Source organism: Culex quinquefasciatus, chromosome 3, assembly GCF_015732765.1.
Source record: "Culex quinquefasciatus strain JHB chromosome 3, VPISU_Cqui_1.0_pri_paternal, whole genome shotgun sequence".
Taxonomy (NCBI): domain Eukaryota; kingdom Metazoa; phylum Arthropoda; class Insecta; order Diptera; family Culicidae; genus Culex; species Culex quinquefasciatus.
Genome location: NC_051863.1, coordinates 78,032,747 through 78,044,229, shown reverse-complemented (window position 1 = coordinate 78,044,229; position 11,483 = coordinate 78,032,747). Strand labels below are relative to the sequence as shown.

General features: G+C 39.0%; 1 protein-coding gene and 1 long non-coding RNA gene across 2 annotated transcripts; one reads left to right on the top strand and one right to left on the bottom strand.

The window, feature by feature from the left end:
- Positions 1-91: 91 nt before the first annotated feature.
- Positions 92-1,043, bottom strand: LOC119769738. Its single transcript, XR_005278507.1, has 2 exons — positions 767-1,043; positions 92-702 (listed from the first exon to the last, which is right to left on the bottom strand). It is a non-coding gene; the product is annotated as an uncharacterized LOC119769738 (long non-coding RNA).
- A 4,204-nt stretch (positions 1,044-5,247) lies between these two features.
- On the top strand, positions 5,248-6,650 carry LOC6037760 (cyclin-C). Its single transcript, XM_001847588.2, has 2 exons — positions 5,248-5,984; positions 6,051-6,650. The coding sequence occupies exons 1-2, from the start codon at positions 5,397-5,399 to the stop codon at positions 6,258-6,260; spliced, it is 798 nt and encodes a 265-aa protein (XP_001847640.1). The 5' UTR covers positions 5,248-5,396; the 3' UTR covers positions 6,261-6,650.
- Positions 6,651-11,483: the final 4,833 nt, after the last annotated feature.

Sequence of the window (11,483 nt, the reverse complement as noted above, 5' to 3'; positions counted from 1 at the left end):
CATATACACAACATTAAATGTTTTACTTTGTAGCTTTTTCGGTGTTTTTTGGTATGCATTATTCTTGCACTAATTTTAACACAAAATGCGGTCATTTGCAAAGCACTGCTAGCGAAGGTATTTAATTTAGTTAGCTTTATGTCAATTTTTAAGTACAACGATAAAAAACACGATTGAAACTATTTCGGATTACTTTTTTTTCATTTTAATGCAAAAAATAAATAAATTTTTCTAGACAACAAATAATTTTGGAACGATGATCCGGATCAGTGTTTCTCAACCGGTGGAAATTGGAAGAGAATATGGCCATTTTTGCGGGGAGATGATGCTAAATAAACTTAAAAACTAATTAATTGTTAGGATTTTGTTTTAATGATATTTTTTTAAATATTTTTTCGACTTTTCGATTCTTGTTGCATTGGCACGAATCACCCGGAATTAGTCAGGGAAGTAGGCATAATGCATTGAATCGAGGTTTGCCAAGTGTATAGGAACTTGCAGATTCAATGCCGAGGTGCGACAACCGTACGGAGTTCCGTGCACCGAATGCACGGCCGCGATCACCGGTATCGTTATGTTATTTGCCTGCTAGTGAGCCTGCCGGAAATGTTGACCGCGGGGATGGTTTTCCGATGTTTTGCTTTTGGGCACCATCGCAGCGCAGCCCCCGACGCAAATGTACCGAGGCAGAGGATCGTGGTCCTGGATATAAAGATGAACGCGAAATTATAACCAACTTCCGAATCGGAAGTAGAAGAAAACCTACCTGTCAGGTGAGGCAGAATTATCCGCAACGGCCGTTGATCCACCTCGAGGAGCATTTCTAATTTGTACTGCTGCGGGAACCCGTTCCGAAAATGTCGAGAATGTGCACAGACGATGCCTTCTCCCGACCTGACCAGACTAAAGAATCATAATAATGCAAAAGTCATGCGTGTGCATAAAAGTTTGCGGTGCTCAAACAAGGGTGCTCATTTTTTGACAGATAATCGCAGGGTGCTCAGTTGCTCGTGTCCTTACTTTTTATTAGCTACTTTACTAAAGGTACTAAAGCCCTATGCCAATTTTTATGTACACCGGTAAAAAATACGATTAAAAACCATTTCTGATCACTTTTTTTTATTTAAATGCAAAAAAATATATTGACAAGACAACATTTTTTGGGTGGATCAACTATGGTCCCCTTGGAACGAGCTGTCAAGTAGGAGCTTTTCTGTCAAGAAGGACCGCGAGGTTAATTTTTCAAAATTGATTTAAAAATCCATTTTAAACTTTTTGTGGTCGTACAAAGGGTCATTGTACTCAGAAAAATAAGCTTTATCGCTGTAAACAATAATATCAGCAATCTAAGCTTCATTTCAGGACCCAATTGGGCATTGGCCCATGCTACGCGGAAGCATTCCAGAAACAAAAGGTAAGCACTGGGGCAGAAGCTAGAAACAGCAAAGCTGGATTGTTTATAAGATTTTTTTATTTGCAGGTGGTCCCGAGATTTTCCACGCAACGCAATGTTCCAGTGCCATCCGTTCCTCAACGATTGAAGTGACCATTAAGTGAAGTGTAGAATTTAAAAGTCAGTGATAGTGCATGTTTTGCTTCCATTCCCAAGCAACACACTTTGTTAGATAAACGTATTTCCTAACTGGTTGTATAACTGATTGGCCTCGTTACCACAACTTTTCTACAACTCCTGTGCATTGGAAAAAGCGCACTTTTTTCTGTTGTATAACTTGCCAGAATAAGATGCAAGTTATCAGAGTAAGTTGTACAAATGTATTTGACAACACTGTGCTAGTTAACAAGAGATTCAACGAAAAAAAGGGGGCGTGGTTAACGGCTGTGCTGTCAAATCAAAGCGCACACTGAAAAGGAAAGATAGATTGAAAACAGTTGTCTAACCGTTACCCAACTTACATGTAAACAAACAGTTCTTATTAGAATTTCAATCATCGACGAAGCCAATAAGAATAGTATCTCTGACTATTTTGGTACGCTTGTTTCTGTCCGATTTATTTAGAAAAAAATAGAAATTGGGTACTAAAGCCCTATGCCAATTTTTATGTAGAACGGTAAAAAACACGATTAAAAACCATTTCTGATCACTTTTTTTCATTTTAATGCAAAAAAAAAAAATTATAAGACAACATTTTTTCGATGAATTAACTATGGTCCCCTTGGAACGAGCTGTCAAGTAGGAACTTTTCTGTCAAGAAGGACCGCGAGGTTATTTTTTCTAAATTGATTTAAAAATCCATTTTAAACTCTTTGTGGTCGTACAAAGGGTCATTGTACTCAGAAAAATAAGCTTTATCGCTGTAAACAATAATATCAGCAATCTAAGCTTCATTTTAGGACCCAATTGCATGAAAAAAAAACAATCCTTTCGCACTCTCTAATTGTTATTCTTGTGAAACCCTCTACATGGCGAACTTTTAGATTTTCCTTTTTTGATGAACTTCGTCTTTACCAAGATTCGATCCGATGACTTCGACGATTTGTTGTTGTCTCCACGGCAGGTCCAGGCGCGCTTCCACATCTCTCCACGAGGCTTCATAGTAATCAAGCTGGCCTAAACGTCAATAAGAAGGCTGCTGTCAGCTTTGTTATACAGCAGTGAGCTATACAACTTAACTCCAGAAAAGGCTGTCATTGGAAATTAAGTTATATACGTTTGTTTCAAGTCAGTTTATACACAGACAAATATAACTCCAATATACAACTTAGTTATAACAAACCTTTGAACTGTAAGAAAACCTAAGGTTATTTACAGAATGGCTGGCCACGACCATTTTTCAGAAGATGCCGTCACCGACAATGTTAGATAAGCAGTGAAACAAACAGTGCAATATTATTCTTATTCAACAAACTGTTTTCGAGGAAAACATTGCAGATGACGGAACAGCATCTTGGCATATCAGCATTTTGACGTTTAATTACAGCTCATAAAAAGCGTTTTTGACTGAAATCAAGTGATAAATACCTCAAACGGAAGTGAGCAAGCAAGTTTCTATCGAAGGTGATCCAAAATAAGTTGTTTAAACAGTGTAAATCAGCAAATTATATGGAGTTAGAAGCGAGTGCTAAACCTCCCAAATAGGTGAGAATTTTCTCCATGTTGTGTTTTAAAGTTGAAAAAGAGTGAAGTTGACTGTGTTTTAACACTTTTGTGGCACAAAACACGATAGTTAAATAAGTCAGTTATACAAGCAGTGAAACAAACTGTTATTTAAGTTATGTTCAGATTTTGTCTCGTATGTTTATCAAAAACAATTGTCTAACTATTATTCAACAGTCGACAAGTTATGAGTGCTACTTGGGTTTGTTGTCATTAAAATAAATGAATAAATTTGATTTTGAAACGCGTTTTTAGTTTGAAAATAAATAGAAATATCCTAGGAAATATCTTACTAACTGCTTCTAGCAGGATTCTAGCAGAAATTTCCTGCCAGTTAATTCTATCAAAATTCTAGCAGAATGGGCTGTCAGTTCCTCGGTCAAACATTAAAACGCGTTTTTCTCGGAACGTCAAAATGGCGGGTGCGACAATATAGCACGACGACGTCGACTTGGCACATTCGGAAGAGGAAGACGTGGAAAATTTAAAAAATAGTGGGGTTAGCCACGGATTGTTCATCAGATTCACGTCTTGCCAGTTCAGGGGATACACTAATCTCTGTCGGGGGAGTGTCGCCGAAATGGCGAACGGAATAAAAACACAAAACCTTGTGACGGTGGCATCGCGATCTGATTTTTGGCCATCTGCTACTCCCAGAAGAGAAAATAAACGTCCAGCACGGACTGATCGAGGCCGTGTACGCCACCATCTGGTACTAGTTCTTGCGCGGTGTCCAGCCCGACGACAAAGTGCTCGAAGTGCCAACGATTCCGACCAGTTTAGGTGCGCTGAAGGAAAGCGAAGCTTGACGCCGTATTGCCGGAGAAGCCAAGGGGGAAGCAGTGAGATGGACCCTAGGATGGACCGTTGCTAGGACTGCGAGTGGTTAAAATAAAGTAAACGGCAGAACCGACGACGTGTAATGTTGATTATCAGTGTATGTATATTAGAGATCCTTAATAGGGAGACTGGCCGAAGTGAATTTGACGTACCCAAACAGACACGAGTTTGACGTATCCTTTTTAGGGTCTTTAATGTATCCCAGTTCGAATAGTTCCGCACCGCAAACGGATCCGCCGATACTCCGACACACATCTGCACGGTTCCAACTCCTTCCTCGCCCAGCTCTTCGATTTCCGGCGGCTTCTCCGGATTGTTTTTAAACAGCAGCTTGATCATGTCGTTCCTTGCGATATGCGTACTCCATTCTGCGCCGGTACATTCGTTAACAATCTGGAGACCCTCTTAGGCCTGAGAGGGTTGCGGTGGTAGCGTTTTAGCTTCCCTAGTAACATTTTAGGTTTTAAGTAGGCCATAAAAGCCTATTTAGGCCGTATCAGGGTTTTCAGAACCCTGATAAAACCTGTAAGTTTAAAAATGTTACTAGGGTTCTTTTGGAGTGGTTCCGCTTCGCAGGCCTTCGACAACGGAAAACCTTCGAGAGCAGCTTCTTTTTCTTCTCAAACAGGACGATGAAGAGTCTGCCGGTGTTCTGCTGGTGGAGGAGGGCGAGGTTGCAGCGCTCGAGATTGAACTTGACCATGTCCTCGGGAGCTGGAGCTGGAGCATAAGCGGTCGGAAGACTGTGCGGTAGTTTTCTGGGACTTGCATGTCCTTGGTGATCGGTCATTCCAGGCAGAGCGTCGGAACAAGGCATTGCTTGACCATCTCCGTCAGCAGCACGGCTTCGTTTTCGTTCGGGTTCAGCGAGCATGTAGACAAGTTTGCCGCCCACTTCGCCTTCGGTTTCCTGCAATGAATTAAAAAAAAAAACTTGAAATCTTGCAAATAAATTCACTAACAATTTACTTACCACTTGAATTTTGTAATTTCAGCCAATTTTGAATAAAAAATACCCAGCACTTTCCGTTCGAACGCGACTAAGTCTATGTAAACGGGAAATAGTACCATTTTAATTTTGTTATATGGTCGTGACATTATATCAACAATATCACAAATGGTAACCATACCAGAAATAATTTTCTTATGATTTCGACAGTTTCACCTTTGGTATTTGATTATGCGGGCAGTGCACGCGAGCTGTCAAACAGAAATTCACGATTGAGGTTAGCCGCGACGGCGTAAAACCTAATACCTCCTAACCCTGTCAATTTTTGACATTTCTAGTTGTTGGTTGATGTTAGCCCCCCTCCATCGCACCGCTTCAGATCGGATTCGCGAATCAAAACAACATTAATTTTTTTTCCAACCGAATCTTTTTGGATTTTGTCGCTAAATCAGTAAGACTTGTAAACACGTTCCCCACTCCCAGCAGTTAACAATGGCTGGCAACTTCTGGCAAAGTTCACACCACCAACAGTGGATCCTGGACAAGCAGGACCTGATTCGTGAACGCCAAGACGATCTGAAAACATTGACCGATGAGGAATATCAGAAAATCTTCATGTTTTTCGCCAACGTAATCCAGGTGCTGGGAGAGCAGCTAAAATTGCGCCAGCAGGTCATCGCAACGGCGACGGTCTACTTCAAGCGGTTCTACGCAAGAAATTCACTGAAATGCATCGACCCGCTGCTGCTGGCACCGACTTGCATTTTGCTTGCATCGAAAGTCGAGGAGTTTGGCGTAATTTCCAACTCCCGGCTCATCACCACTTGCCAAACTGTGATCAAGAACAAGTTCAACTACGCCTACCAGCAGGAGTTTCCCTACCGGACGAACCACATCTTGGAGTGTGAGTTTTATTTGCTGGAGAATTTGGATTGCTGTTTGATCGTCTATCAACCTTACCGTCCGCTGCTGCAACTTATCCAAGATATTGGCCAGGAGGAGCAGCTGCTAACGTTGACATGGCGTTTGATCAACGATTCTCTCAGGACGGACGTTAGTTTGCTCTATCCTCCGTACCAGGTAACTGACCGCATGTTCTGTTAACATCTGGCAGCAATTATTTATCAACTTTTCATCATTCTTCAGATTGCGATTGGCTGCCTCCAGATAGCGTGTGTAATATTGCAAAAAGAGCTGAAAGCTTGGTTTGCCGAGCTGAACGTCGACATGGAAAAGGTTCAGGAGATTGCGCGGGCCATCTTGAACTTGTTCGAGCTGTGGAAGAGCTACGACGAGAAGGAGATCCAGGGCCTGTTGGAGAAAATGCCCAAACCGAAACCGGCACCGCAGCGGTGATTTGGCGCAGAGCTGCATGGTTTGATTTTATTCTACACTTTTCTACTTTCTGTTTATGTATGAGATAGTTTCATATTTTGAAGATTGTCGCGTGTAACTGTGAATGTTTTTGATTGTGAACTTAAAACATACTCACCGTTTTCTAACCAGACTATCAATCCAGTTAAATTTTCATTCTGTAAATGTTTTCACATTCATGTAGAAAGTGTTCAAAATTATGCTAAAATTGTCTGCTTTACACTTCAAAAACAGTTCAACTTTGCAAGGTTTTGTTTGCAAAGTTGAATCATCTACATTTTCTTCAAACCTATTGGAATTATGATTATATATGAACGTGGTATATTGAACTGATAGCTGTAACACAAGTAATATAAACATACTTCAAAGATACATTTTAAAGCGACTCTTTATTTGTATGAGAAATAACCATATAGTACAGAAGTTCTGAAAGCGATCTATCATCAACCGGAGAGGGACGTGTACTTGGGTGTTATGAAATCCAAGAAACTTTTCAGAGGAGCGTAATCTTACATTTTTTGCCGGCTACGCCATACTGAAAAAAAATATTACGGATTCACTAATGACACTTTTATTTTGTGGGTCCTTAAATTCCTGAACTGGAGAATTACACATAAATACATGATGGGGCCGAACATCATTTTCATGAATTTAACTAAGCTTCGGTAACAATTTGGTAATTATCACTTCAAAGCGAGCTCACGAGCAGCTCATACTTATCTAGCATCGACCTAATAAATCTGCCTTTCAGGGGTTGTTTGGACATATAATTCAATTTCTGGTAATGATTTTATAAAAAAAGGTGCGAGTGGTTATGTTACACATGACCAGTATGACAAAGAACTTTGCAAGATGATTGTTGAAATTTTCGATTAGAATGTCTGGCCCAAATTTCCCCATGATTACCTTATAATTAAGACATAATATCAATGTCCTATCGAACTAAAGGGACAGAAATTGCAAGTGGAGCTGAAATAGAAATCAAGGTGAAATCAATCGACTTTCCCTCACCACTCGAAAGTTACCAATGCGGATGCGGAAATGTTTTTGCAAGGCTGTTGCAAGTTATCAGCGGCAGCAAAGTAAATTTCAACAGCAAACATTAAAACTGCCCTTTTCAGGTCTCTAAATTTCCAGAAACAGATTTTCGCAGAATCACAAAAAAATGCAATGCAGTAATTTATTACTTCCAACCTTAAACAAGCAATTTGTTTTAACTGCTTAACTTCTGATAATGGCTAAATGCAACTTTTCATGTCCAGTATCAAAAATCATACATTTTATGGTTCGGCAAATGACCCCCCATCCGAACATCCGCGGGGCCACACTAGGTGGTGGCAAATTCCAATTATCGACTCCTCATGCCGGCTGGCACGTCTTGGCTGGTCCTTGCCTCCAGGCATCTGCTCCCGGGCCTCCAAGCCATCTGCTTCTGATGTGTTCTTGTCGATGTCCAGAAACAGAATGAATTTTCGGACTGATTGGGTCGCGTTTTGTTGGTTAAGATCGGGGACGTATGCCCCGCCTCTTTGCACCCATTCTTCCGGCAACCCGGAACATCCGTCAAGCATGTTTTTTTAAAGCTTTTGTCAACGTTGTTTGTAGTACATAGGTATACTGACTACATTGGGTCAGTTCAGGGTATCTGTGGCCACTCCGGAACCGATTCCATGGTACCACGCAAATGGTTCCGATGATTGTAATATTCAAAAGTCGATCTGTTGCTTATCAAACTTTGTGAAATTAAAATCATCAATCATCTATTATCATGCCGGTGTTCTTTCACCCGATCGGACCACTCCGGAACCGGTTACCGGTTGCACCGGAGGAAGTGACGGATGTTCCGGGTTGCCGGAACCGGTGGCCATTTTGGACAAATTACCTCACCGGGAACTCATAGTCACAGTTAATGTCCGTAAAATGCAACTGGAAGTAACCCGCTAGATGTTACCGTTTCGAAGATACAGGCCACTACAGGCCCTCAAAGTTGGGGATTAACCGGATTAACGCGTTAATCAACGCGTTTATTAACGACGTTAATTAACGTGCTCCGTTCACGTTAAGAGCGAGTTTTTCACCGATGTGAAACAGGTCGTATCGAGGTGCTCCGATTTGGATGAAACTTTCAGCGTTTGTTTGTCTATAAATGAGATGAACTCATGCCAAATATGAGCCCTCTACGACAAAGGGAAGTGGGGTAAAACGGGCATTGAAGTTTGAGGTCCAAAACACATGAAAAATCCTAAAATTGCTCGCATTTCCGTAAAACTTCATCAATTCCAACTCTCTTAGATGCATTCGAAAGGTCTTTTGAAGCCCTTCAAAATGTGCTATAGACATCCAGGATTGGTTTGACTTTTTCTCATAGCTTTTGCAAATTACTGTTAAAAATGGATTTTTTTAAAACCTTAATAACTTTTGGCAACAGCCTCCAACACCCATACTCCCATAGGTCAAAAGTTGGGGAATTTCATGGACTATAAGCCTACGGTATTAACTTTTTGGCCAATCCACTATGGTACATTGGGTGGCCAAGTTTCAAAAAAGTGACCTTCTCCAAATATTTTTTTCTCGAAAGTAAACATTCTAACTAAGAAAAATCCAAATTTTCAAAGCTCTAAGTTTGTTCATTACGGAGATACGCAAGCTGAAAGTCAAAAAATGGAGTAAAAAACTAGCGTTTTTCGTAACAAAGGCTGATTGTTTAATTTTAACATAGCTCAGCCATTTTAAATATTTTATTAGGACAATTATACATCGTTGGAAAGGTAATGAGATAAGCTTTGAAACTATTAATAGATAAAATGTTGTTTCCAAACCAAAAACTGAAGTTTTCATCGAATAACTGGAGCATTTTTTTGACAAATCATATTTTTTGTGTTTGTTAATCGAGTACTTTTTTGCTAACCGATGCTAAACATGAAACTAAGATCACTTGAAAGATTGGATCATAATCTAACATTGCTGAAATTTCCAGCCTGCGATTTTTGCGTTTTCGGAGATATGCCATTTTGAACATTTACGTTTTATCAAAATTTGCTGCAATCTACATATGCGCCCGTTTATTTCACTTGCTTTGCTACCTACTTCGTGGGCATCGTCGCTTCAAAAATCAATACCTGGTTTCAAGAAGTTCGAAATGACTTTATTGGAATTTTCTGTTGCCTACATTTAAAATAGAGTACCTTAGTCAAAATAAGGTATTCGTACCGAAGTTTCTCAAGCAAAACTGGAGAATCTCAGTTTGATACCGGAAAAAGTATTCAGCAAAATGTTGACTTAGCATGATGAATTTCTGCGATCAATCCATGAAACTGATCCACATTTAAGTTCTATGTTGGTTAGTACAAAACATTATAAAAAGTACCTTTAACATATCCTGAAGCTGTAACAAACTCTATAATCAAATGAATTTTAAGAATATGGTTTGTATTGTATCGTTGTACTTCATAATTATTATTTTGAATAAAATTAATTTTTCTGTTATTTGATTTAACAATTAAAATTGTCGCAATTTATGCCCGTACGGGTGGGGGTCTCAAGTTATATGGCATGGACTCACAAAAGAAACACCCAGCAATAAATAATAAATGTTTGACTTAAAATGAATTTCTTACGCTTAACATAACTTTGTTGGAGAGGAGGAGGGGAGGGGGGTGGGGTGAAAGAAAGAGGAGGGAGGGGTTGTGTCCTTAAAGTGGGGATGTATTAGCTTATTCATAATTTAATAATATAAACTTGCAATAAAATATATACGCAATTCTTTTGCACTTGCAAATGTTTGAAAAGACTATTTATTATAAACAATCCACTATTGAAAAACATGAAAAGTCATAAAAATCGACGTATATCATTTCAATACCATACAATTACCCAAATTTGTATGAAAAAACATTTAAAAAGCAAAAAAATAATTTGGCCGCCTGTTTGTATGGAGATGGCCCATAGTGCAATCGCAGTTTTTCTCATAGTTTTTTGATTTTTCTAGAACAAACATTTTACAACGTTAGTTTTTGCTCTGTAGGCCTCCATAGCGGCACTTTTTGGTCTCAATTTTGACATATTCGGAATCCTCGGTCAATTTCACGTTAGTTAGAAGTATTGGAGTTGTAATTTTGATTTAAAAAAATAATTAAATAAAACATTTTTGAAAAAAAATAGATCTTATTTACCCTATGATCAATACGTCAAATGCTGTATCAAGTAGGCGAAAACTTGTTTACCCCTAATCCGACAAAATTCTAAATAATATTTTAATTAATTCTAAATGGCATTTTTTACAATCAAATTCAAAATTCCAACACCTCAATCTAATATAAAATTTTCTGAGGATTCCGAATATGTCAAAATTGAGACCAAAAAGTGCCGCTATGGAGGCCTACAGAGCAAAAACTAACGTTGTAAAATGTTTGTTCTAGAAAAATCGAAAAACTATGAAAAAACTGCGGTTGGCCAAAAAGTTAATACCGTAGGCTTATAGTCCATGAAATTCCCTAACTTTTGACCTATGGGAGTATGGGTGTTGGAGGCTGTTGCCAAAAGTTATTAAGGTTTTAAAAAAATCCATTTTGAACAGTAATTTGCAAAAGCTATGAGAAAAAGTCAAACCAATCCTGGATGTCTATAGCACATTTTGAAGGGCTTCAAAAGACCTTTCGAATGCATCTAAGAGAGTTGGAATTGATGAAGTTTTACGGAAATGCGAGCAATTTTAAGAATTTTAATGTGTTTTGGACCTCAAACTTCAATGCCCGTTTTACCCCACTTCCCTTTGTCGTAGAGGGCTCATATTTGGCATGAGTTCATCTCATGCATAAACAAACAAACGCTGAAAGTTTCATCCAAATCGGAGCAACTTGATACGACCTCTAGAACAAACCGAGCAGAATCTACAAATACTGCCTCTTAAAGTTAAGATCAACGTAGGCTCCGTTCGCGTTCACGTTAATTTTAACGATTAACGGATCATAGATCTAGGGTTTTTTCTCAAAAATTATTTTCCCTAAAAGAACACCCAGTTAGCAAAATCTAAACGTAGAAATATGTATCCTCCCTGCAAAGGCTTATGAATTGATCTCAGTTGAAAGGTTCTCCAAATCTCTGAATTGCAAATGTAACATCCTGGAGCAGAACAGTTAAATTCTAATAAAAACACTATTGAATTGAAAAATTGAAAAAAACGATTAACGGACGCGTTAATGTTAA

Excerpts from the sequence above, each read along its gene's own strand:
- LOC6037760 (XM_001847588.2), top strand. The coding sequence starts at position 5,397 with ATGGCTGGCAACTTCTGGCAAAGTTCACACCACCAACAGTGGATCCTG. Across the intron at positions 5,985-6,050 it reads TGCTCTATCCTCCGTACCAG|ATTGCGATTGGCTGCCTCCA; the intron begins GTAACTGACCGC and ends ATCATTCTTCAG.